This window comes from Pongo abelii, chromosome 3 (genome assembly GCF_028885655.2).
Source record: "Pongo abelii isolate AG06213 chromosome 3, NHGRI_mPonAbe1-v2.0_pri, whole genome shotgun sequence".
Classification (NCBI taxonomy): domain Eukaryota; kingdom Metazoa; phylum Chordata; class Mammalia; order Primates; family Hominidae; genus Pongo; species Pongo abelii.
In genome coordinates, this window is record NC_071988.2 from 322006 (window position 1) to 347576 (window position 25571).

The window sequence follows — 25571 nt, forward strand, 5'->3', positions numbered from 1 at the left end:
ATTAGAATACTATTTTCTTGCCATGTTATATAAAAAAACTATGATAAATTTACCAAAAAGTACTTGAGTTAATAAACAATTTTATTAATGTCACAAAATACAAGATTAATAAACAAGGTTAAATAATACTTTTATATAACAATCAGACTGAAAATTAAATTATGAAAAAAATAATAACATCATAAAAACTATTTAGGAATATATTAAAAACAAGTACACATGCTTTACACTGAAAATTATTTAAAATGCTGAAAGAAATTTTTAAAACTCTATAAGTAAAGATACATCTAATATTCAAGGTTATCAATGAGAAATATTAAGATCAAAATACCCAGCAAATGTATCTACAGATTCAATGCAAATTTCAAAGTAAATTATTTTCTTTTTTTTTTTTTTTTTTGAGATGGAGTTTCACTCTTGTTGCCCAGGCTGGAGTGCAATGGCGCAATCTCAGCTCACCGCAACCTCTGCCTCCCGGGTTCAAGCAATTATCCTGCCTCAGCCTCCTGAGTAGCTGGGATTACAGGCATGCACCACCATGCCTGGCTAATTTTGTATTTTTGGTAGAGACAGGGTTTCTCCATGTTGGTCAGGCTGGTCTCGAACTCCCGACCTCAGGTGATCCACCTGCCTCAGCCTCCCAAAGTGTTGGGATTACAGGTGTGAGCCACCGCACCCAGCTATTTTCATGGAAATAGACAAGCTGCTCTTTCTAAATTCTATACAGACATGCGAAAAAATCAAACACACATGAGAATTTTGAAAACAAAAATGAAATTTATTTCTGATATTAATTCTTACTAAAATATTATACTAATTATATTTCATATTATACTAATTATATATTAATTATTAATTCTTACTAAAATATTATATGGCATTACCATAAGAATTGATTTTGGGGGCCCACCCAGGATTGATACACAGCCAAAGGAACCCCCATCCCAGCCAAGACAAATGGTGAGTAAATGTGCAACCCCAGGAAACCACACTTTTCCCAAAGGTCTTTGCAACCCTTGCATCAGGTGATTCCCTTGTGAGCCCACTCCACCAGGGTCTTGGGTCTGACACACAGAGTTGTGTGGAGTCTCAGTAGAGCAGCTGCTCAGACACACACAGAGACCCAGGAGCTTTACATACTTCAGCCCTGGGACATCCAGCAAAGATGAGCACAACTCAGGCAAGGTGGGAGGTTGGTGCATACCCCTAGGAAGGGGGCTGAATCCAGGGGGCTGAGCAGCATCAGCTTGTGGATCCCAATTCCATGGCACTTCACAAGATAAGACCCACTGATTTGGAATTCCAGCCAGTTACTGGTAACAGTGTAGCACCAGCCTGAGATGGGTCAGAGCTTCTGGGTGAGGGGTGGGCTGCCATATTTGCTGTTTGGATGACAAAGTCATTGCAGCCTGTGGGCTTTGGAGAGTCCAGATGATCTGAATGAGGAAGGGACCCCACAGCACAGCACAGCTGCTTTACCAAAATGTTGCCAGACTGCTTCTTTAAATGGGACCCAAATCCATTTCCCTCACTGTGTGAGTTCTTCCAGCAGGTGCCTCCAACCACCCCACCCATATTCTATGAACAGAGTTCTGATTTCTCTCTGGGATGGAATGCCCAGGGAGGAGGGGCGCACTGCCACCTTGGCTGTTTAGGGGACTAAGCCATTTAAGCCTGAGGGTTTGGAGAGTCCAAGCACACTTGGGCAGAAGTGGTTCCCCAGCATGCCATAGCTGTTTTGTTGAAGCATAGTCTTACTGCTTCTTTAAGTGGGACCCCAATTCATTCCTCCTTGCTGGGCAGGTCCTCCCAGACAGGGCCTCCATCTACTTCTGCCCAGGTTCTAAGGCCAATAGAGTTCTAATTTCTCCCTGGGATGGAGTGCCCAGGGGGTGGGGTGGGCCACCATTTTTGCTGTTTGGGCAGGTAAGTTAGTGCAGACTGTGGGCTTTGGATAGCCCAAACCACTTGAGGGCTGAAGGGATGCACAACACAGCACAGCTGCTCTACCAAAACACAGCCAGACTGCTTCTTTAAGTAGGCTGCTGATCCCATTCCTCTTGACTGGGTGAGACCCCCAATCCAAAGCCTTCAGCCACCTTCTACAGGTGTGTTCAGGCAGGCAACAGGTCAGTATGCATTCTGGGATGGAGATCCCAGAGAAAGGGGCAGGCTGCCATCTTTGCTGTTTCACAGCCTTAACTGGTGATACTTCCGGATACTGAAAAAACCAAGGAGACTAGGGTCTGGAGCAGACCTCCAGAAAACCACAGCAGCCCTACACAACAGTGGTCAGACTGTTAAAAGAAAAACAAATAAATAACAAAAAATAACCACAATAACCCCATCCAAAGGTCAGCAACCTCAAACATTGAAATAGATAAGCCCACAAAGATGAGAAGTGGCACAAAAATGATGAAAACTCAAAAGTCAAGAGTGTGCCCTTTTCTCCAACTGACAGCAACATCTGTCCAGCAAAGGTTCAGAACCGGGCTGAGGCTGAGATGGCTGAAATGAGAGAAGTAGGCTTCAGAATATGAATACAAATGAACTTGGCTGAGCTAAATGGGCACATTGTAACTGAATGCAAGGAAGCTAGCAATCACGATAAAACAATTCAGGAGCTGGCAGCCAAAATAGCCAGTAAGAAGAGAAACATAAATGACCTGATAGAGCTGAAAAACACACTACAAGACCTTCACAATGTAATCACAAGTATTAATAGCAGAATAGACCAAGCGGAGGAAAAAACATCTCAGAGCTTGAAGACTGTCTTCCTCAAATCAGACAGGCAGACACAAATAAAGAAAAAAAAAAGGAATAAATGAAACCTTAGAGACTATGGGATTGTGTAGAGATTGAATATACAACAGATGGGGGTAGCTGAAAGAAATGGGGAGAATTGAACCAAGTTGGAGAATATATTTCAGGATATCATCCAGTAGAACTTCCTCAACCTAGCTAGACAGGCCAACATTCAAATGCAGGAAATGCAGAGAGCCCCACTAAGATATTCCATGAGAAGATTACTCCCAAGACCTGTAATCGTCAGATTCTCCAAGGTCAAAATGAAAGAAAAATATCTTAAGGGCAGCTAGAGAGTAAGGCAAGGCCACCTACAAAGAAAAGCTCATCAGACTAACAGCAGACCTTGTGGGGTTTCAGACAGACTGGTGAAAAAAGTTTTAGTTATAATAGCCATAAACCCTCTTGGAAGGCCTGAGGGTTTTGCAAAAACTTCAGTAATAGATCTGGCTGAAGGCGGCCTGGTCACTTTGCCTTAAGTTATTAACTTAGGGCGCAAATACAAAGGGATGTAGAGTAGTTTATCTAACAACCTTGTTTACTCATGTGGTCCTAAGACTAACCTTTGATCTACCTTATGTGCTTAATTGCTTTCTACTCGATGCTTAATTGCTTTCTACTCGAGAAGTCGGCAATGTCAATTACCTTCTAGTGGTGTTTACTCAAAGTTTTGTTATTTAATCTTTACTGAATAAGTGCAAGTTTTGCTGGCTGGCTGGGGCAGCAGCTGCTACTCCCTACAGCACCTCTGTTAGTCTGTGAGGCAGCCTGGACCCTCAGCTGCACTGGCAAAGCAAAATATCTGTATTAGTATACATTGTTTATCCGTCATTGAGTCAGGGTCAGCGGGTTGGACCCCCACAAGACTTCTCACTGGAAACCCTACAAGCCAGAAGAGACAGAAATAACAGGCTGGGCACAGTGGCTCATGCCTGTAATCCCAGCACTTTGGGAGGCTGAGGCAGGTGGATCACTTGAAGTCAGGAGATTGAGACCAGCATGGCCAACATGGTGAAACCCCGTCTATAATAAAAACACAAAAAATTAGCCAGGCATGGTGGTGCATGCCTGTAATCCCAGCTACTCGAGAGGCTAACGCAGGAGAATCGCTTGAACCTGGGAGGCGGAGGTTGCAGTGAGCCAAGATCATGAATCGCATTCCAGCCTGGGCAACAAGAGTGAAACTCTGTCTCGAATATATATATATATAATATATATATATACATACCTATGTAGGGACCAGCCCCACAGTCTGTGGGTTTTTCTCTCCGTATGCGGAGATGAGAGATCGTAGAAATAGACACGAGACAAAGAGATAGAAGAAAAGACAGCTGGGTCCAGGGGACCACTACCACCAAGACGCAGAGACTGGTAGTGGCCCTGAATGCCTGGCTGTCCTGTTATTTATTGGATACAAAGCAAAAGGGGCAGGGTAAGAAGTGTGAGTCATCTCTGGTGATTGATAAGGTCACGTGGGTCACATGTCCACTGAACAGGGGGCCCTTCCCTGTTAGGTAGCTGAAGCAGAGACAGAGAGGACAGCTTACGTCATTATTTCTTTTATGCTCTTTTCAGAAAGATCAAATACTTTAATACTTTCACTAATTTTGCTACTGCTATCTAGAGGGCTGAGCCTGGCATACAGAGTGGAACATGAAAGTGAAACAGGAGCGTGACCGCTGAAGCACAGCATCACAGGGAGATGGTTAGGCCTCCGGATAACTGCGGGCGGGCCTAACTGATGTCAGGCCCTCCACAAGAGGTGGTGGAGCAGAGTCTTCTCTAAACTCCCCTAGGGAAAGGGAGACTCCCTTTCCTGGTCTGCTAAGTAGTGGGTGTTTTTCCTTGGCACTGATGCTACAGCTAGACGACAGTCTGCTTGGTAACAGGCATCTTCCCAGACGCTGGCGTTACCGCTAGACCAAGGAGCCCTCTAGTGGCCCTGTCCGGGCGTGACAGAGGGCTCGCACTCTTGTCTTCTGGTCACTTCTCACCGTGGCCCTTCAGCTCCTATCTCTGTATGGCCTGGTTTTTCCTAGGTTATAATTATAGAGCAAGGATTATTATAATATTGGAATAGAGAGTAATTGCTACAAACTAATGATTAATGATATTTATATATAATCATATATATGATCTATATCTAGTATAACTCTTGTTATTTTATATATTTTATTACACTGGAACAGCTCGTGCCCTCGGTCTCTTGCCTTGGCACCTGGGTGGCTTGCTGCCCACATACCTAAATGCTTTTTATGATATTGTTATTACATTTTGTTCTTAATTTTCAGTATGTTGATTACTGTTACATAAAAGATTTATTTAACCTTGTCTATTAATCTTGTATTTTGTGACATTAATAAAATTTTTTATTAACTGAAGTATGTTTTTGGTAAATTTATCATAGTTTTTAATCCAATATTATGGCAAGAAAATAGTATCCTACTTCTTTTCTAATCTGAAGATTTTATTTATTTTTCTAGTATACTTTTCTGGCTAACACTTCCAGGACAGTGTAAAAACAGAGTGGAAAAAGTGTACATTCTTCTTCCTTTTTTTTTTTTTTGAGACAGAGTTTCACTCTTGTTGCCCAGGCTGGAGTGCAATGGCATGATCTCGGCTCACTGCAACCTCTGCCTCCCGGATTCAAGCGATTCTTCTGCCTCAGCCTCCCAAGTAGCTGGGATTATGGCGCCCGCCACCATGCCCAGCTTTTTTTGTATTTTTAGTAGAGACGGGGTTTCACCAAGTTGGCCAGGGTGGTCTCAATTTCTCAACCTCGTGATCCACCCAACTCAGCCTCCCAAAGTGCTGGGATTACAAGCGTGAGCTACCGCGCCTGGCCTCCATTTTTAAACTTACAGATACAGCCTGCAATCATCTACCATTAAGTATACTATTAGCTATTGATATCTTTTTTTCTTTTTCTTTTTTTTTTTGAGATGGAGTCTTACTCTGTTGCCTAGGCTGGAGTGCAGTGGCTCAATCTCGGCTCACTGCAACCTCTGCCTCCCAGGTTCAAGCGATTCTTCTCCCTCAGCCTCCTGAGTAGCTGGGATTACAGGCACACACCACCATGCCTGGCTAATTTTTGTATTTTTAGTAGAGATGGGGTTTCACCCTGTTGGTCAGGCTGGTCTCAAACTCCTGACCTCCTGATCTGCCCACCTCTGCCTCCCAAAGTGCTGAGATTACAGATGTGAGCCACCATGCCCGGCCAGCTATTGATTTCTTATAGATGCTTTTTAGCAGGTCTTACAAGTTCCTTTCTAATAGATTTCTGAGTGTTTTATCATGAATGAGTGCTGGATTTGTCACACTTTTTGTGTCTATTTACACTGACACTTTTTTCTATTGTTCAAGTAACATTTTGTAATATTTTGGTTGATTTTAAAAATATTAAGCCAACACTTCATTTGTGACAAACTATTGCTTGGTTATGGTATGTAATCAGTTTTACATGTTTCTGGATTTAGTGTGCCAACATTTCTTTCTTTTTTTTTCTTTTTTTTTGAGATGGAGTCTTGCTCTGTCACCCAGACTGGAGTGCAGTGGCACAATCTCGGCTCACTGCAACTTCTGCCTCCTGGGTTCATGCAGTTCTCCTGCCTCAGCCTCCCAAGTAGCTGGGACTACAGGTGCATGCCACCACGCCCAGCTAATTTTTGTATTTTTAGTAGAGACAAGGTTTCACCATGTTGGCCAGGATGGCCTTGATCTCTTGACCTCGTGATCCACCTGCCTCAGCCTCCCAAAGTGCTGGGATTACAGTCATAAGCCACCATGCCCAGCCGTGTGCTAACATTTCTAATAACTTCATTTGGAATTCTATATTTATATGGAATTTTGGTCCATAGTCTTCTTTACTTGTGATTCTTTTGTCTGGCTTTGGTATCACAGTACCCCTGGCTAGTAAATTAATAGAAAAATGTTACCTCTGCTATTGATGAAAGTTTATGTGAAAAAATTATATTACATTTTTATTAAACGTCGGTGAAATTTAGAATTAATGCAATTTGACACTGAGCTTTTCTATGTAAAAATAATTTAATTAATACTTTCTCTTGTTATATGGGTATTCACTTACTCTCATTTAATATATATGGATGTATATTCTTCATTTTTGCATGTTGAAAACTGATTTCTCAGCATTATTTGTTGAACAAATTTCCTCCATTGGAATTTCTTGGCATCTTTGACAGAATTATTTTTACCTCAAATTAATACCTTCAACTTTATTCTTTTAATCTACACAAATCAATTCCTATGGTAGTACTGTATTCTTTGATTACTATAACATTGTAACTATAACATTACTATAATAATCTTTGCCTATCAAGGATTTTTTTTTTTTTTTTTTTTTTTTTTTTTTTAGACAGTGTCTTGCTCTTGTCACCCAGACTGGAGTGCATTGGTGCGATTTCAGCTCACTGCAACCTCTGCCTCCTGGGTTCAAGTGATTCTCCTGCCTCAGCTTCCCAAGTAGCTGGGATTACAAGTGCCCACCACCACGCCCAGCTAATTTTTTATTTTTAGTAGAGATGGGGTTTCGCCATGTTGGCCAGGCTGGTCTCAAGCGCCTGACCTCAGGTGATCTGCCCGCTTTGGCCTCCCAAAGTGCTGGGATTACAGGCATGAGCCACTGTGCCCGTATGGACATTTATTTATTTATTTTTTGAGACACCATCTTGCTCGGTCACCCAGTCTGCAGTGCAGTGTGATGATCTTGGCTCACTCCGACCTCTGCCTCCTGGGTTCAAGGGATCCTCCTGCCTCAGCCTCCTGAGTAGCAGGGACCACAGGCATGCACCACCACACATGACTGACTTTTGTACTTTTGGTAGAGATGGGGTCTTGCCATGTAGCCCAGGCTGGTCTTGAACTCCTGAGCTCAAGCAAAAGACATTTTTTAATTTTATACTAGTTTACAAAAGTTTATATCCTAGGTATTTGTCATGAAATAATATGAAATAAAAATATAAAATAGGCCGGGCATGGCGGCTCATGCCTATAATCCTAGCACTTTGGGAGGCCGAGGCTGGAGGATCACAAGATCAGGAGATCAATACCACCCTGGCCAATATGGTGAAACACCGTCTCTACTAAAAATACAAAAGTTAGTTGGGCATGGTGGCAGGGGCCTGTAATCCCAGCTACTCAGGAGGCTGAGGCAGGAGAATTGCCTGAACCAGGGAGGAGGAGGTTGCAGTGAGCCAAGATCATGCCACTGCACTCCAGCCTGGGCTGCAACTTAATCAATAAATAACACAAATTTTACTCCATTATTAAGATGGAGAATATGACTATAATTGTGTTAGTTAATACTTATGTTTACTGTGGGAGACAAATTAGTTACTGAGTAGAAATGAAGTTAATAATATTGCAATTTGACTTTCGAATGCATAAAGCTGGCAAACCAAGCCTCCCTTCTATATTCATCAACATTTAAGTAAGACAAAATGAACTTGAATAAGAACAAATAAAAAATAATTATATAGTATTTAAAGAAAGCTATGAACAAAAGATAATCTGACCATCATAGTCATTAGTATTTCATTCATACAATATGTAAGACAATATTTTAAGCCATTAAACATTTTTAGACTTAACACCTAAGAGTTTAAAGTGAATATGTTAAATATTTATTGAATAAAAAACTGGTACCTTTAAAAATTAGATTTTAATTGAAATACAATTATTAGGCCGGGCACAGTGGCTCATACCTGTAATTCCAGCACTTCGAAAGGCCGAGGCAGGCGGATTACCTGAGGTCACGAGTTCGAGACCAATCTGACCAAAATGGTGAAACCCAATCTCCACTAAACATACAAAAATTAGGCGGGCGTGGTGGTGTGTGCCCGTAATCCCAGCTACTTGAGAGGCTGAGGCAGGAGAATCACTTGAGTCTGGGAGGCAGAAGCTGCAGTGAGCCAAGATCACAACATTGCACTCCAGTCTGGGCAACAGAGCAAGACTCCATCTCAAACAAACAAACAAACAAAAGATTATTCACAAAAATGGAAGTAAAATTTCCACAAATGTATAGAGCCAAAACTAGAGAAATAAATATAAATGGAACTGAGAGAAATTGTCCTTAAAGCTGGAAATGGATTCTTACAATACCTTCAACAAAAAAGGGTAAATTATTTTCAAAAGAAAAACATTAATTTGGTTATCAATAGGAGCTTCTTAAGTGTGTAGTTCAAGAAAAAAGAAACATTTTTGTGTCTAAAGTTAAAAATAAAAATGAAAGAGTAAGAGACTTGACTTGGGAGCTGACATGTTCTTTTCTCAAGGTTATCAGTACTTGGCAGCCTTTCAACTACATACAACATTCTAGAGTTTACAAAATATTTTTATATCCCATCTCTTCTCTGATCTTTATATGCTGTTTGGCTGTCAAAATAGAGGCTAAGGCCCCATTTTGCACATGAAAAAGCTGAGGCTCGGAAAGACATCACACACAAAGTTTGGGTCACAACTGGGATTAGAACACAGGACTCTCAAACCAGTGCTTTCCCATCACTAAATCACTCCTAGGGCTAAGAATACATTAAGACTCCAAAAGATAGAGAATTGCTCAATGCATTCTACCAAGATTAGACCTGACCCACCCCAGAAAGCTAAGCCACTCTGGGGCCCTGGGGTGGAGAACTCAAGAAAGAGAATGATGCCTACATTCGCACATCTGAGCTCCAATCCAAACTCGGCCAGTCAGTTAGAGAACCTCGCTTTCTGAGCCTCAGCTTTTTCTGCTATAAAATGGAACTATAGAAGGCTCCAAAAAGATCAGGATAAGGGCAGAACTGCACTCTAAATGCAAGAGTGCCTGGCAGGTGGATAGCACTCATTGACTTTTAGTTTAAGCACATGAGTAATATGTTGTTTCATCGTCTCCTCTATGGTGTCTGTTTCATGGCTCCAGATCCTAAGGGCTTCTGATCAATCCTTCTGCTAAGTGATGGACGAATAGATGAATGGATGGGTGGTTGAAACGGTGGATGAAATGATGCATAGTTGGATGAATGCTCAAGAGAGCAGAAAGAAGTAAACAGAGAGTCAAAATAAGAATGAGGAGATGATTGAAGGATGAAGAGTTGATGCATGAGACAGAGGCATGGTCTCCAACCCTCCTATCCCCACACAGCCTCACCAACACCTGCCTTGGGGTAGCAGTGGCATGTGCTTCAGATGATGTCCCCAGTCACCATGACATAGCTGCAGAAGGTGCCATAGACCTGAGGCTGATCATGGCTCATGAGAAACGTGCTAAGAGCCAGCAGAAAAAACCCAGCAGCACAATAAAGTCGATGTTGAAGCTCTTCTCATCTGCCATGGCTGCCTGGCCAGGCCATAGACTATGCACTCCTGGCAGAGGGGGTGCATGTCATCCAGCATAAACAGCCAGACAGGCTCACAGGGAGGGACGAAGCTCTGCGATTGCTGCCAATTGAGGCTTAAAGTTAAAGGGAGAACAAGACCCCTTCAGGTCCAGACCCAGTGCCTGGGCCCACAAGTTCAGCATGGCAAGAGGCAGCACACTTCAGTGAACAACTGCACCCACCCACCCACTCACCTTCTCTCCTCACCCTCCTGCCTTCCCTGCAGGCTAAGCAGTCCTGCAGGGCATGTATGAATCTGAATGAGAGAGTATGCAGGAAAGAGAGAAGGGAAGGTTACCAGGGCTGGGCCTCAGCCAAGGCTTTGACATCACCTTATTTGCCTGCTATAGGGATGAACTAGGTGGTCAGGTGGCCGTATTATTTCACTGTATTAAAACAAATACACCTTTCAGCCCTGGGAAGCAGCATACAATTCTGCAGCCAAGAGACGTTAGAATGCTGCTGGAGGATTCCAGGATCTCACAGGCTGGATTTTAGAGCCCTGAATTCTAGACTTTTCAAGGACATGTGCTCCTCTGGGGTTCAGGCATAATAGACTGTATTTACCGATGGTGACTGTGTGCATGCCACCATAACGTTACACTATTAACTCATTTAAGGGACTCCATGAGGCAGATACTGCTGTTTTCACTTTACAGAGGACACTGAGCACAGGCAAGTAACTTCCCCATGGTCACACAGCTGGAAATAGCAGAGCAGCTGGGATGTGAACCCAGAGTCTGTGTACTTAGCCACAGTACAGTCCTGCATAACTACAAAACAAGCTTATGTGTGTGAGCATCTATCTGCCCAAGCAGACAAGTGTCAAACTACGCGAATGCTGTCCAAGCACTGCGTGAGCATACACTTCTCTGAAAGCGTTCTGCTCATCAACAGGGCCAGCCAGTGACTTTTCTGATCGCTTAATGCACCTATCCAGTCTCTCCACAGGCAGCTCCTGGGGTCCGCCGGGGGTGCTGGCGTCGGGTTGGCCCTGGTGCTGTCCCCAGCCCCCGCTCCCCAGGCCCTGCAGCGCCATGAGGTCGGACTCCTGGGCGTGTCCTGGGTTCTGGCCCACCCGTGACACCAGCTGCCCGCGCCCGGAGCGGATGGGCCTGGCCCGGCTCCATCCCGCGAGGCTCCGCGGCTCAACGGGTCGCCCAGGGGCGCGGGCCCGGCTTCGTCCTCGACGCCCACGGTGTCCGCCCCGGCCCTGGCTAGGCCGACGGCGGCCACGTCCGGGTGGGGCTCGGGCTCGGGGCGCGCCCCTCCCATGTCTCCAGGGTCCGCGTCCTCGCTGCCGCCAGGTCCCGCCGAGACCCCCGGTGGCCCCGGCTCCAGCGGCTGCAGCGTCGCCATCGCCGGGCAGACCCCGGCCAACCTCAAAGCGACCGCGCGGTGGGGCCGGCGGGGACTCGGGCTGCGCAGCGCAGCCTGGGGTGGGGCGGCGGGGCCCCCAGGAGCTGCTGGGAACCCAGGGTCCTGGGGCGGTCCCGCCCCGCACAGCTCCGGGTGGGCTTGGGGAGGGAGACACACTCTTAGCCCACCTCGCCCCGCCCGACAGCGCTCGGAGTCCTGAGTCCCCTCACCCCCATTCTACAGACACGAAGGTGAGGCCAAAGACGGGATGCTCACTTCCTATTTGCTGCCTGCTGCGTGGACACCAAAGACCTATTGTTTACAGCGGTCAGGGACCCGCCCCCTAGACCCCCAGGACCCCGCTTCCGGGGGAGGAGGGTGTCCTCAGCAATGGTGACCCGCACCAAAGCCCTCCTCACCCGGGGTCACCGCCCCAGCCGGTTGGAGGCCCGCAGGGCACTAGGGATGCGCGACCGACTCCCGTGAACCTGCTCCTCGCGCGTCAGGGAGGGCTATGCACCCAACTATGCTCTGTGAGGACGGACTGAGGTCGGCCTGCAGGCTGCGACCCCGAAGGCAGGGTTTGTGGAGAGGTGATTTCGCGAGCCTGGAGGCAGGATGGGCTGTGCGTGCGTGCGTGCGTGCGTGCATGCGTGCGTGCGTCTGTGACTCTGTGTGTGTATGTATGTGAGACTGCGTACGTGCGCGCGTCTGTGTGTGTGCGCGCGTATATGTCTGCGTGTGTATGTCTGTGTGTGCGTGCGTGTATAAGTTCTAAATGGACATTACCTTACACATCACAAGGTTAAAAAATGACCCCTAGGCTGTGCCAGGCCGAGCACGAAGAGAAAGCCCAGCCTGAAAGTGCCTGGAGGCCCCCGGCTGTCACTCTCGCCACATTCCGTGGAGTGTGTGGTTGCAACTTCTGTCACTCAAGGTCTGAGGGCGGGGAGATTGGAGCCATATCCATTCAGGGCGCTGGAGTGAAAACTGCCCAATCAGACACGCAGCCAGAGAGGAGGCGGTGGCTTCCGGGATGTGGCGCGGTCTTTGCGTCTGGCTACTGCCAGGCTGCGGGTTAGGGGGTTCGTCTCTCTGCGTCCTCGGTTCTGGGAGGCCTTGGTGATTCGGCCACAGCCTCAGCCTCCGTCGCTCTGTGACCTGCGGGTATTGGATGATTGGTAGCTGAGACTGCCGAATACCCCAGAAGTGGGGAAATGGTGAGTGTGCGGGGCAGGGCGTCCCAAGGCTAAAGAGGTCTCTTGGGAGCTGGCGGGAAATGGCGGCGGCGGGACCGAGTCTGGAAACGGAGTCCCCGCTGCCGCCGCTCAGCCCTCGGGCCTCAGTCCCCACCGGTGAGGGACCTGGGCTCCTGTCGGTCCCCGCAGGGCGGCTCTGGCCCAGCCTGCAGCCCTCCTTGTGCAGCTCTGCGCCCGCAGCCCCGCACCTTCCCCAGGCTGTGGGGTGAGGAGTAGCTTATCTGGAAGCCGCCCGAGTGGCGTGCGCGATGCCGGCGTGGGAGGAGCTGTGGGAGAAGCTGTGGTCCGGGGATCCCGTCCCTACTTTACCCGGTTCGGAATGAGATCGAGGCCCCATCAAAACAGAGTTCATGTGAACAAACGGGGACTCATTAATGGGACAGCGCCGGCCGTGGCTCGTGGTTTGGGGACTGCCGGCGGGTCTTGAAAGGCTTTTTGTGAGGTGTGTGAGGAAGCGAAGCAAATCACCCGCCCGCTCCAACTTGTCCACCAGTCCCTTTGCCCTGTGCGCCTCCTCCGCGTGGCTGTTCCTGAGTGGCATCTTTTAGAATACGCTGGTGTGGGCGCGCACAGCGCTTCGCTGAGTTCTGTGAGTAGTTCTGCCGTATTATTGAACTTGAGGAGGGTGTGGGCCCCTGGTTTGTAGACAGGTGTTCAGAAATGAAGACGGGTGTCCAGAGGCAGGGACTGGCGTCTGCAGGGGGGCAGCTGCGGGAAGAGCGCTGAGCTTGTGGGGTCTGCGCTGACTCTGGGTGGTGTCGTTAGTGAGTTGCTGGACAGCCCGTTGGGGTTGGAGCATTGACTGGTGTTGAGCAAACTCCTCACGTTTCCTGTCAGAAGAAAGACATGGCTGAGTCTGGGCTGGAGAGAGTCGCCGGTGTCCGCGGGAGACCTGGCCGGGTTCTGCACATGCGCTGTCCTGCTGCGCACTGTCCTGTTCCTCCAGGTCTCCTCCCGGGGAGAGAGGGGACTGAGAACTTGGAGGAAAGGAGTTCTGAGAAACATTCCTTCCCCGCACCCTGCTGCCAGCCCCCACCCAATGCTAACCCACTCCTGAGCCCGCCCACTGGGCATTCGCACGGCCACACTTGTCCCAGGACAGGGTTCTACCCTCAGAAATTGTGGCCATGGCAGCTTTGCTCCTAGCTTTTTCTCCCAAGAACACACACAGTGCCCAGAAGACTCCTGGTTCATTTTAACCCCAGATCTGTAGCAGGAATCTGTTTTCTTCACCCACCCAGGCTTCTGGACCACCTGATCCTAATCTCCTCTGCCTTTATGGACTCAGGAATCAGTCAGAGCTTAGCCCTGCCTGGGCCTGAACTTGTAGCACAAAACAGTCGTCAATCCTGCCTTGCCCCCACCCAAGGCTCTTGATAGCACCTTTCTTCTGCTCTTTTCTTCCCCGCAAATCCTCTTTGCTGTGCACACAGTTTGCCCAAGTGCATCCCTCATGTGCTACAAGAATTCACACGTTAGTGAGTTCAAGAACATGCCTTTAGACCTGGCTGTTGTAGGACCAAATACAAATCAGAAGAGGCTTAATGCTTTCTCTTTAGAATGAGGGAAGAATTTTTGCTCTTCTCCCTTAAAGCATTTAGTTTGAAAACTTTTATATTTAAATATTTTCTCTGCTTCTTTGAAATATATATAACTCATTTTAATCTGTTAACTAGGTGATTTGTCTTTTTTGACTCAAAATTGTCTTTAGAACATGGAAACTATTGCTTTTAAATGTGAATAGCAAGAATATACAACCTATTCTGCAATTTCTGTAGGAGAGTAGGAAGCTGCCTTCAGCAGGTACCTGCCGTCACATATCAAATCTACCTCCTGTCCTGAAGCTGTGGGAAGTTTATTTTCCCTTTGAATATTACCAATTAGAAAACCCAGATGACCTCCCAAATTACTAGGTGAAAGTGTAATAAACTGTGTATGTTACATGGTACTGTCAAGTCTTCTACTTGAGAGCTAATTATGGTGACTTTCTTTGTTTTGGCAATCTCTTAGTAGATTGCCTGTAATGCACATCACATTTTGTTTAATTCTCTAACAACACATTTTCTTGCTGTTCTATTATTTTGGACAGTATTTTAGGATTGTAGATGATTTTGCTCTTATATTTTCCATACGCTGTCAAGAATTACCAGATGTTATACACAAAGTGCCCACCAGGCTTCATTTTGGAGAAGAACCTTCTTTCTCAGGATTCCAGTCACAACCCACAGTTGTGTGGCAAAGTGCTCCCCAAAGCTGCAAACAAAATGATCTCTTTGTTTGGAATCTACAGTCCCTTCTATAGCAGTTTGACTAGATTTCCACAAAAATGACTTTTTAGGATAGCGATCAGTTTTTCCACCTCTTTCAGTGCGCCAGTAATCTTCAGATCTGACACTGATTCAGAAATCTTGGGGCCCATAAATCCAGCCAGGTTCACACATGTGCATTGATTAAACCTGAGAACTTCAAGTCTCTCCCTTCTCCCCTTGCCCAAATGCCCACAAATGTGCTTACCAGCCCTCCAAGTCTTAAATGTGCAGTTCCAAATTCTGAGTTTATGTCCTGGGATCTGAGAGAAGAACAGAACTTTTGTTTGAGAAATACAAGTTCTTTTAATTATGAGACCAAGTGATGTGTTAAAATGAGACCACAGTCCTACTGTTCCCCTCTTTGAACTATTTGTCTTTTGAAGTTGTTTGCTATTGCCACAAGTGGATATAAATTAACCTAATAATGCCATACTGGACACTATAACCCACACCTTATAGCTTAACAATGTATATAGCCAATCACTAACCAATGTTACTTCTATAAACCAATAAGAATTTCTGACAGCTTTCTATCAGTTCCCTCTGCCTTTCTTTTTGCCTTTAAAAATATACTTGTAACTGCTTCTAACTGGAGTGTATATTCAGGGCAGCTTTATAGTCCAGGGCTGCAATCTTCAAGCTTTGGCCCAAATAAACTCTCTTCTTTTATTATGTTTACCCCAGCTTTTTCCTTTTAGGTCAAAAAAAAAATTTTTTTTTTTTTTTGAGAGGAATCTCACTCTGCCACCAGACTGGAGTGCAGTGGCACGATCTTGGCTCACTGCAACCTCCGCCTCCCAGGTTCAAGCAACTCTCCTGCCTCCCGAGTAGCTGGGATTACAGGCGCACACCACCATGCCTGGTTGATTTTTTATATTTTGTAGTAGAGACAGGGTTTCACCATGTTGGCCAGGCTGGTCTCGAACTCCTGACCTTGTGATCTGCCCACCTCAGCCCCTATAGTCCTGGGATTACAGACGTGAGCCACCGCGCCCGGCCAAAATATTCTTTAGAATGTGTTGAAGGAGCCTCCATGAGGGGATCTCTCCTCTGGTTTTACTCTCCTTGCTGTAACCCCTAAGAATACTGAGACACATTAATCCCACCTATAATCTGCACATAAAAGCTGGCCTAGCCTAGGATTCCCAAGACTGGGCCAGACTTTGGGCAAAAGACATACAGAAAACTCACAGAAGGCATTTTTTTTTTTTTTCCCCCCCGAGACGGAGTCTTGCTCTGTCTCCCAGGCTGGAGTGCAGTGGCAGGATCTTGGCTCACTGCAAGCTCCGCCTCCCGGGTTCACACCATTCTCCTGCCTCAGCCTCCTGAGTAGCTAGGACTACGAGCACCCGCCACTGCGCCCGGACAATTTTTTTGTTGTTGTTGTATTTTTAGTAGAGACGGGGTTTCACTGTGTTAGCCAGGATGGTCTCAATCTCCTGATCTCGTGATCCGCCCACCTCGGCCTCCCAAAGTGCTGGGATTACAGGCGTGAGCCACTGCGCCCGGCCACAGAAGGCATTTTCTGCATCACGAGAGGTCAACATAGACATCATAAGCCCCACTTTCAGAGTGGAGCCCTTTGAGTTTTCCAGATCTTGTCCAGTTAACCTGGTATAGCTGTGCGCGAGGCTTCTGGTGTGAACAGAATTCTGTGGCAGAATCTGTAAGTGTAAACAAGCACTTTAGCAGTAGGAGCTCAGGGCCACAAAATCTCCAGAGCCATAGTCACAACTATGCCTCCCTGTAAACTGTGTTACTGGAGTAGAGTACTTTTATCCTTCCCCTTGCCTCAGAGTTAGCTGATCAGGGACAGGACTTTCACATCTGGATCCAGGATATGCAGCTCCACCAGGGCTGTTCCATTTTCTGTTTGCACTCCACAAAGTCAGCCTGTCTCTCCTGCCTGCATCACTATGGGGGCAGCATCAGCCCAGGGTCTCTGGGGACACTCTCACCAGCATCTGTGAGTATTTGAGACATTTGAGGATGTCCTGTGCAGACGGGGTTCAGTCTGACCTCAAGGTCTAATTCTGCTTCCATTTCAGAGAAAGAGAAATGATTCATCCGGGGTTTGTTCCTCCCCTCACAGAAAGAATCTCCTTGGTTTGTACCCAGATAAGAGTTGCTCCAGTTTTCTGATATTGGTGAAAAATGAGGAGATCTGAAGACTCAAACTGATCAATAAACTAATTGCTTCTATTTCATATGTTCATTAGAAAAAGACATGAAGCAGTCATGGTCGCTACCATCAACGAACTTGCAGTCTAGAGCACATGAATAAATGGTTGAATTCAGCATTATGTGTTGAGTACAAAGAGGGAAACTGTACAGGAGACCTAAGCTTCATTTGGGCTACTTCCCTTTTATTGTTTTGTGAGTTGTTTTTTTTTTTTTTTCAGACAATCTCACTCTGTCACCCAGGCTGGAGTGCAGTGGTGCTATCCCAGCTCACTGCAACCTCCACCTCCCTGGTTCAAGCAATTCTCCTGCCTCAGCCTCCTGAGTAGCTAGGACTACAGGCGTCCTCCACCACGTCGGCTAATATTTTTTGTATCTTCGGTAGAGATGGGGTTTCACCATATTGGCCAGGCTGGTCTTGAACTCCTGACCTTGTGATCCACCCGCCTCAGCCTCCCAAAGTGCTGGGATTACAGGCGTGAGCCACCGTGCCCAGCCTGTTTTATGAGTTTTGATGCCATTACGTGAATGGCTATCATTGACAGAAGAGAAGTTGTTATTATTTGTATTGTGTTTACCTTGCTAAGAATAAATATTTAACTTCTAATATAATTGCTCTAGAGAAACATAAGGGTTTTGGTTAAATTCCTTGTTACTGTGTGTTATACAAAAGACAAGAGAAGTGGCTAAAATAGATTAAAATTTCACAAATTCTGGGAATCAAATTTCTCTTGGGCAGGCTTAGAAAAGACAAAACCGAAAGTACTTAGTGACATAGAGAGCAGAAGCCTAGGGCCCACTTTCTGTCCCATCCCTGCCCAGATCCACCCTCATCTGATCCTTGTCCAGGTCTGAGCCAACACTGAAATCTCTCACAGAACTGATTAGTAGAGGAGATCAGAGTGGGGTGGCTACTCCAATCTCCCCTCCAGAGCTGCTGCCCACAATTTTCTGAAACCCAGAAGCCAATAAATAGGAAAAAGCTATATATTTTGGGGCCTTAAATCTTTTCTATAAAATTAAAACTAATGTTTCTAGAGACATCCCACCCAGCAACCTGTTCTCCATCCCTACAGTTTCAGTGGCTTTTTCTTACAAGTCTCAAAGTAAATACAAACACAAAAATAAAAAATTCCTCTGAATTGTACTTAACACTTTCTTTCTAGCTCTCTCCCATCTATTTATATTTAGCTATTATTCTATTCATTTTTTAAAAAGTCAGTCAGGGGAAACAGAAAGGAAATGGAAATTCTGGGCCCTGCATTTAAATCTGGAAAGTATGGGACACCTAGTGTCTACCTCCCAGGATGTTATGAGAATTAACACACATAATATGAGCTTCCCATCACAGTGTTCTGTGACATACGTCTGAGCACATATTACATGCCCCATAAAGATGGCGTTAATGCAGGTGCACATGTTGTTTTTCAGATGCAGACTTACTCATACATTGCCACCATCTCCAACTTTTGTAACCTTATAGGGTCTGCAGAGAATGCTATGTTTCGAGATGATGATTGGTGGTCTTGGGACAAAAAGTATTTGTGTTGTGATAACGGTGTTGGGGTAAGGGACTTTGTATGCTGTGTCTGCTTTCTCTAACTGAGTGGTACTATAATGGGTCTAGACGGAGGAGCATCAGCATTAACAGGAGACTTGCTGTAAAAAGCTAATTCATGGACCCTTTTCAAACTTGCAGAATTTTGTTACTTACAGTGAGGCCTAGAATATCAAACAATTGCACATTGAAGCTTGAGAGGCAGTGCTTAGCTAAGTGACTCTCAGACCAGTCTTCAGTAGGATCACATGGACAGTTTAAAGAGAAACTATCAGCTGTACCCTCTTCACAGATCCTGGCTGTTGTTCTGGGTGAAAATATGCTTATTTTTTAAATTCAGTTCCTTGCGTGATTCTACAGCGAGGCCAGGGTCAAGCATGAGGGCTTCCAGATACTTTACCGAAAGGTGAGTTCACCCTTTGTTCCAGGAGGTCACAGGGCCTACTCTGCTTGGTTTTGGTAGGGACAGGTCAGTGTAGCCCATTATTTTTATTGCAGGAACAGAAACTGCTGGAATGTCTTCCTTTTTCCGCAGAGCTATAGAATACTTTAGAGAACATTACTGTGTTGAAAGTTGTTTTATCAGATGATCCCAGTCAGTCACATGTCAGAACTAGTCCTCTTAACTCATTTCACCTGTAGTCAAATTAAGAACTCTGTCACTTGATACATTTGTATTTTCAGGAACTCTTAACATTCAGGGATGTGGCCGTAGAATTCTCTCCAGAAGAGTGGAAATGCCTGGACCCTGCCCAGCAGAATTTGTATAGAGATGTGATGTTGGAGAACTACAGGAACCTGGTCTCCCTGGGTGAGTAGAACTTTAATACATAATTCCTAATTCTTCTCAGAGCTTTATTTTATTCCTTTGAAGAATTTCTCCTGGGAACTTTTATGTTTTATCTTTACATAAATCTTCTCTTTTCTTGAGCTAATTGGAGTCCTTCACTCTAGGTTAGTGGTAATTCTAGAAATTCAATGACATAAAATATTGTTTCCACATCTTACAATCCAATTTGCACCACTTATTTTTTATTCAGTAGTACTTGGTAGTGGAACTTAGAACCCACAGATTTAAAATACTTAAATATTCTGAAGATTCTGTCAGGAAACAATTTTTGGATTAATTTTATAGAATCTTCCATAATATCTCTCTATTCTGCTTAGCATAGTACTAGGTTGGTAATTGGAGAATCCCCATCAATAGTCATGTTATTATTATTTTTTTAAATAAAACAGGTATTGCTATCTCTAACCCAGACCTGGTCACCTGTCTGGAGCAAAGAAAAGAGCCCTACAACGTGAAGATACATAAGATCGTAGCCAGACCCCCAGGTAGGTGAGAGTGAATGGAGGAGAGGAAACAGGCAAGGGGACCAAAGGTCAAGAAGGAAGCCAGGCCTTAAAATGTGGTTTGGGGCCGGCCGGGTGCAGTGGCTCACGCCTGTAATCCAAGGACTTTGGGGGGCCAAGGCGGGCGGATCACGAGGTCAAGAGATCGAGATCATCCTGGCCAACATGGTGAAACCCCGTCTCTACTAAAAATACAAAAATTAGCTGGGCATGGTGGTGCGCACTTGGAGTCCCAGCTACTCAGGAGGCTGAAGCAGGAGAATCACTTGAACCCAGGAGGCGGAGGTTGCAGTGAGCCAAGATCACGCCACTGCACTCCAATCTGGTGACAGAGCTAGACTCCATCTCAAAAAATAAAATAAAAAATAAACCAGGTAGTTTGGGAAGCTCTGCTCCAATGAAAATAATTTCTGAAAAAGCTGCATTTTTTTCTCATGTTCACAAATAGGGGCATCTTCTGTCCTGCACTGTTAAATCTAAGAATTCTCTTTTTTTCTTTAGTGATCTCCTTTTCAGTTTACAGGGAGAGCTAATGTCCACTTTATCGCTTATAAGGGGCTGCATGATGTGACTGCTGTTCCATTGCTTTTGGAGACACTGGAATATTTGTGTTACTGAGGAGCTCCATGTCAAAGTATTTTTTTCAAATATTCTTTTCGTATTATGTCTAAAATGTGTAACGTTGAGTAGTGGACCTACTGGGATTTGGTTCAGAAATCCCAGGAACACCAAGGACAGATGTTGCATCTTTTCTACTTAGTGTTTTTTAATCCTATGGAGGTTGCAAATGTAATTCTACAAAAATTCTTACTCAGCAATTTTATCAGAACAATAAGCATTTCCTAAATATGAAAAAAATGTAATGTTATTTTACTTCAAAATGTTACTGTTTTAGTATAAACTCGTTTGTAATTTAAACTCTGTATGTGCAAATTTTGAAATTATAATATAGTTTAAAGCATGGATTTCCAACATTTTGGCTTCCCTGAGCCACATTGGAAGAAGAATTGTCTTGGGCCACACATAAAATACACTAACACTAATGATAGCTGAGGAGTTCCGATCATCTGAGATCGGGAGTACGAGACTAGCCTGACCAACATGGAGAAACCCCGTCTCTACTAAAAATACAAAATTAGCTGGGTGTGGTGGCGCATTCCTATAATCCCATCTACTTGGGAGGCTGAGGCAGGAGAATTGCTTGAACCCAGGAGACGGAGGTTGCGGTTTGCTGAGATTTTGCCGTTGCACTCCAGCCTGGGCAACAAGAGTGAAACTCTGTCTCCAAAAAAAAAAAAAAAAAAAAGTTTTTGAAAAATTTTTGTGATATCCTCCACCACAGAAGATAAGCAAAAAAAGTTCTTGCATTCAAAGGGTTGGAAACCAGTGGATTAAAGTATCTACTCACCTTCTATATTTCTTAAATGCACTGTGTCATTAACAAGCATAAATGTGCTATGTCATTAACCAGCGTAGAACATTGCTAAGTGTATATTAAGCTCTCAATTGTTCTCTTATTTGTTAATAGCTATTATAATTTTGTGTTAGTAGGAAGTCTGTTGAGATTCTGTCATTGAGATGTATCTCTCTGTAGCTATATAAAAATGTGTGTCTCACACACACACCTATATAAGTTATTTAAGTGTGTAGTAAATTCTCACTTAACATTGTTGATAGGTTCTTGGAAACTGAGGGAAGCAACATATTGTTTAAGAAAACTAATTTTACCAGAGTTTAATTGATAACCAGAGTTTAAAAGATAACAAGAGTTATGTTTGAATGGCATATGGCAACATTGTTTCATTTAACAATGCAGTTTTTAAGAACCTAATTTGAACATTAAGTGAGGACTTACTGTACGTCTGTGTTTGTGTGACATGGATTTTTCTGATAAATAAAAATTACATGACTTTATATTTAATGTGTACAATGTAATGATTTGATATGCATCTACATTGTGAAACAATATAGTCAAGTTCATGAATAAATCTATTACTTCACCTAGATAACCATTTTGTTTGGTAGTAAGAACTCTTAAGGCCTACTGTTGTAGCAAATTTAAAGCATACATTGTAGTATTAACTATAAATACAATGCTATTTTGGTAATCTAATGCTAATATACATTAGGTTTCTCAGATTTACTCAAGTTATAACTAAAAATTTGTGCTCTTGAACAATATCTCATATTCCCACCCTAGGCACTAACAACTACCATTCTGCTCTCCGCTTCTATGAGTTTACACTTTTAGATTTCCTATCTAACTGAGAAAATTTAGTTTCTTTGTCTTCTGTGTTTGGCTTATTTCATTTAGCATAATGTTCTCCAGGTCTATCCATGTTGTAAATGGCTAGATTTCCTTCTCTTTTATGGTTGAATAGTGTCCTGTGTGTGTGTATACATATACGTGTATACATGTATATATATATATACACATACACACACACACACCCCCCCCCCCATATATTGGCTACCGTAAACGGTACTACAATAAACATGGGGGGGAAGATAGTTCTTTGAGGTACTAATTTTATTTCCTTTGGTAGTATGCCCAGAAGTGGTATTGCTGGATTATATGATACTTCTAGTTTTATTCTTTTTTTTTTTTTTTTGAGACAGAGTTTCACTCTTGTTGCCCAGGCTGGAGTGCAGTGGCATGCTCTTGGCTCACCACAGCCTCTGCATCCTGGATGCAGCACCCAGCTGGATATTAACTTATCAGATATGGCTTGCAAATGCTTTTCTATTTTGCAGGGTTTTTAAAAATTTTGTTTTTATTTTTTCTTTTGATGTGCAGAGGCTGTTTACTTTGATGCAGTCTCACTTGTTTATATTTTATTTTGTTGCTGTGCTGTTGATGTCATTTCAAAAAAAGTTATTGCCGAGACCAATATCAACAAGGTTTTTCCATGTGCTTTCTTCATGAGTTTTAAGATTTCATGTCTTAATTTCAGTCTTTCGTTTTGAAAGTCTGAAATTAGAAAGCATGATGCCTGCCAGACAAGGTGGCTCACACCTGTAATCCCAGCACCTTGGGAGGCCGAGGTGGGCGGATCACTTGAGATCAGGAGTTCAAGACTGGCCTGGCCAATATGGTGAAACCCTGTCTCTACTAAAAATATACAAAAACTAGCTAGGCGTGGTGGTGGGTGCTTGTAATCCCAGCTACTCGGGAGGCTGAGGCAGGAGAATTGCTTGAACCCAAGAGGCAGTGAGCCTAGATCGTGCCACTGCGCTCCAGCCTGGGTGACAGCGGGACTCCATCTCAAAAAGAAAAAAAAAAAAGCAAGTATGATGCCCCCAGCTTTGTTCTTTCTCAAGATTGCTCAGGTTATTAAAAGTCGTTTAAGGTTACACTTAAATTTTACAATTGTGTTTTCTATTAGTGTGAAAAATGCCAATAAAATTTTGATAGAGATCACATTGAATCTATAGATCACTTTGGATAATATTCTTTGACAATATTAGTTATCCTAATAGAATATGTTTCCATTTATTTGTTTCTGCTTCACTTTCTGTCATTGATATCTTAGTGTATTTAGTGTATAATACTGTATGTTTTTTATGTCATTTGGTTAAATTTATTTTGATATTCTTATTTTTATACTATTGCAAATGGAAATGGTTTCTATTTTTGGAAAGTTTGTTTTTACTCTGTGGAAATGCAAGAAATATTTGTATGTGGTGCCAGGTGCAGTGACTCATTTCTGTGATCCCAGAACTTTCAGAGCCCAAGGCAGTTGTATCATGTGAGTACAGGAGTTTGAGATAAGCCTGGGCAATAGAGTGAGGCCCTGTCTCAAAAAAAAAAAAAAAAAAAAAAAATCCCAACAAGCATCTATATGTTGATTATGTATCCTGATATTTTAATGACTGCATTTATTAGTTCAATCAATTTTTCTTGTTTTACTCTAGGGTTTTATATATACGCATGATGATATTATCCACAAACAGTAACATTTTTATTTCTTTTCCAAGCTGGAGAGCTTTATTCTCCTTTTCCTTGTCTAATTATTCTGATACAAATTTCCAGTAATATGTTAAGATAGAAGCTGTGGCCCTGGAGGCAGGCCTGCAGGTCTTGTTCCTGGCTATGGTCTCTGAAGCAGCCCTGTGTCTGTACATTTGACAAATTTTACAGTTTCTATGAACTATTTTTGGCAAGTAAAGATCTCCTTTTGTTGAGTCCCAGGCTGATGAGATTACCTCTGGGGTTGCAGAGAAGAAGGGTTGTAGCTGGGTCACAAGGGTGCTGCTGGATCTGCTGTGGGGTCTGCCTTTGATGGTTATATTACCAGAGATTTGGACAGTCATGGATTCTTTCTGGGCCCTGGAGAGATTAAATTTCCTTGATGATATTAATCTATATGGCAGGCAGTAGACGGGTTTTGAAGTTTGTCTGCATATGATGGGCCAAATACCAGGTGTATGAATGGGTTTGGCTTCTACTGACAACCTGGGAACAGTTTCCACACTTTTCTCTTTGGGTCCCTGAGTGTGTACAACTGGCCATGGACTGTGACTGTGAGAGCTAGAACTGAGTCACAGGGCTGCTTCAGGGAGCACAGCTGAGGCCAAGATACACAGGCCTGCCTCCAGGGCCATGGCTGGGTGTGTATCTCCCTGTAGGTCTCTTGATGGGAAGGACCACTTCTGGACTATAGCTGAGATTGAATTTGAGAGAGGTTACAGAACTGCTTCAGAATCCTCAGTAAGACCAAGCTCAGTGTGCCATTTCCTTGTCTGTAGCCATGTCTGTGGGCTCTTGAGTTGGCCATCTGAGTGAGGGCCTGCTTATTCCAAATAACCCTCGATCTCTGGCTCCACTGAGGTTTCACAACCCTAACCATAGGCAAGCACCTTTCTACTTCTGCTTTCTATGTGCTTAATACTTAAAATATTGTATAAAAGTGGAATCATGCATTGTCACTTTGTTAGTGTCTTATTTCACTAAAATAATGGCTTTAGGATTTATCCTTATTGTAGCATCTGACAAGATATTTTCATTTGAAGCTAAAGAATATTTCATAGCGTGTATAAGCCACATCTTTTAAAATCTTTCATTCATTGAAGGATGTTTGAATTTTCTCACTTTTTCACTTTTGTAAATGATATGGTTTGGATCTATGTCCCCATTCAAATCTCATGTCAAATGTAATCCCTAATGTTGGAGGTGGGGCCTTGAGGGAGATGATTGGATCATAGGGTTGGCTTTTCATGAATAGTTTAGCACCAGCCTCTTTGGTACTGTCTTTGCCATAGTGAGTGAGTTCTCCTGAGATCTTATTTTTTATTTATTTTTTGAGATGGAGTCTCACTCCGTGGCTCAGGCTGGAGTGCAGTGGCACGATCTCGGCTCACTGCA

At 44.1% G+C, this 25571-nt stretch overlaps 2 protein-coding genes across 4 annotated transcripts in view; both read left to right on the plus strand.

The window, feature by feature from the left end:
• Positions 1-25571, plus strand: part of LOC103890344 (zinc finger protein 595) — a 250709-nt gene that overhangs the window by 191749 nt on the left and 33389 nt on the right.
• The window catches only part of ZNF141 (zinc finger protein 141), a 46579-nt gene continuing 33389 nt past the window's right edge, over positions 12382-25571 (plus strand). The window contains exons 1-4 of one of the 3 annotated variants that reach the window (XM_054553635.2): positions 12387-12766; positions 19538-19664; positions 20093-20188; positions 20708-22120. In XM_054553635.2, coding sequence (XP_054409610.1) covers positions 12764-12766; positions 19538-19664; positions 20093-20188; positions 20708-20739 — 258 coding nt within the window. In that variant the 5' untranslated portion in view covers positions 12387-12763 and the 3' untranslated portion in view covers positions 20740-22120. Of the gene's footprint in view, positions 12767-19537; positions 19665-20092; positions 20189-20707; positions 22121-25571 lie in introns of those variants that run through there. The other 2 variants (XM_054553636.2, XM_054553634.2) reach the window with 2 other exon arrangements.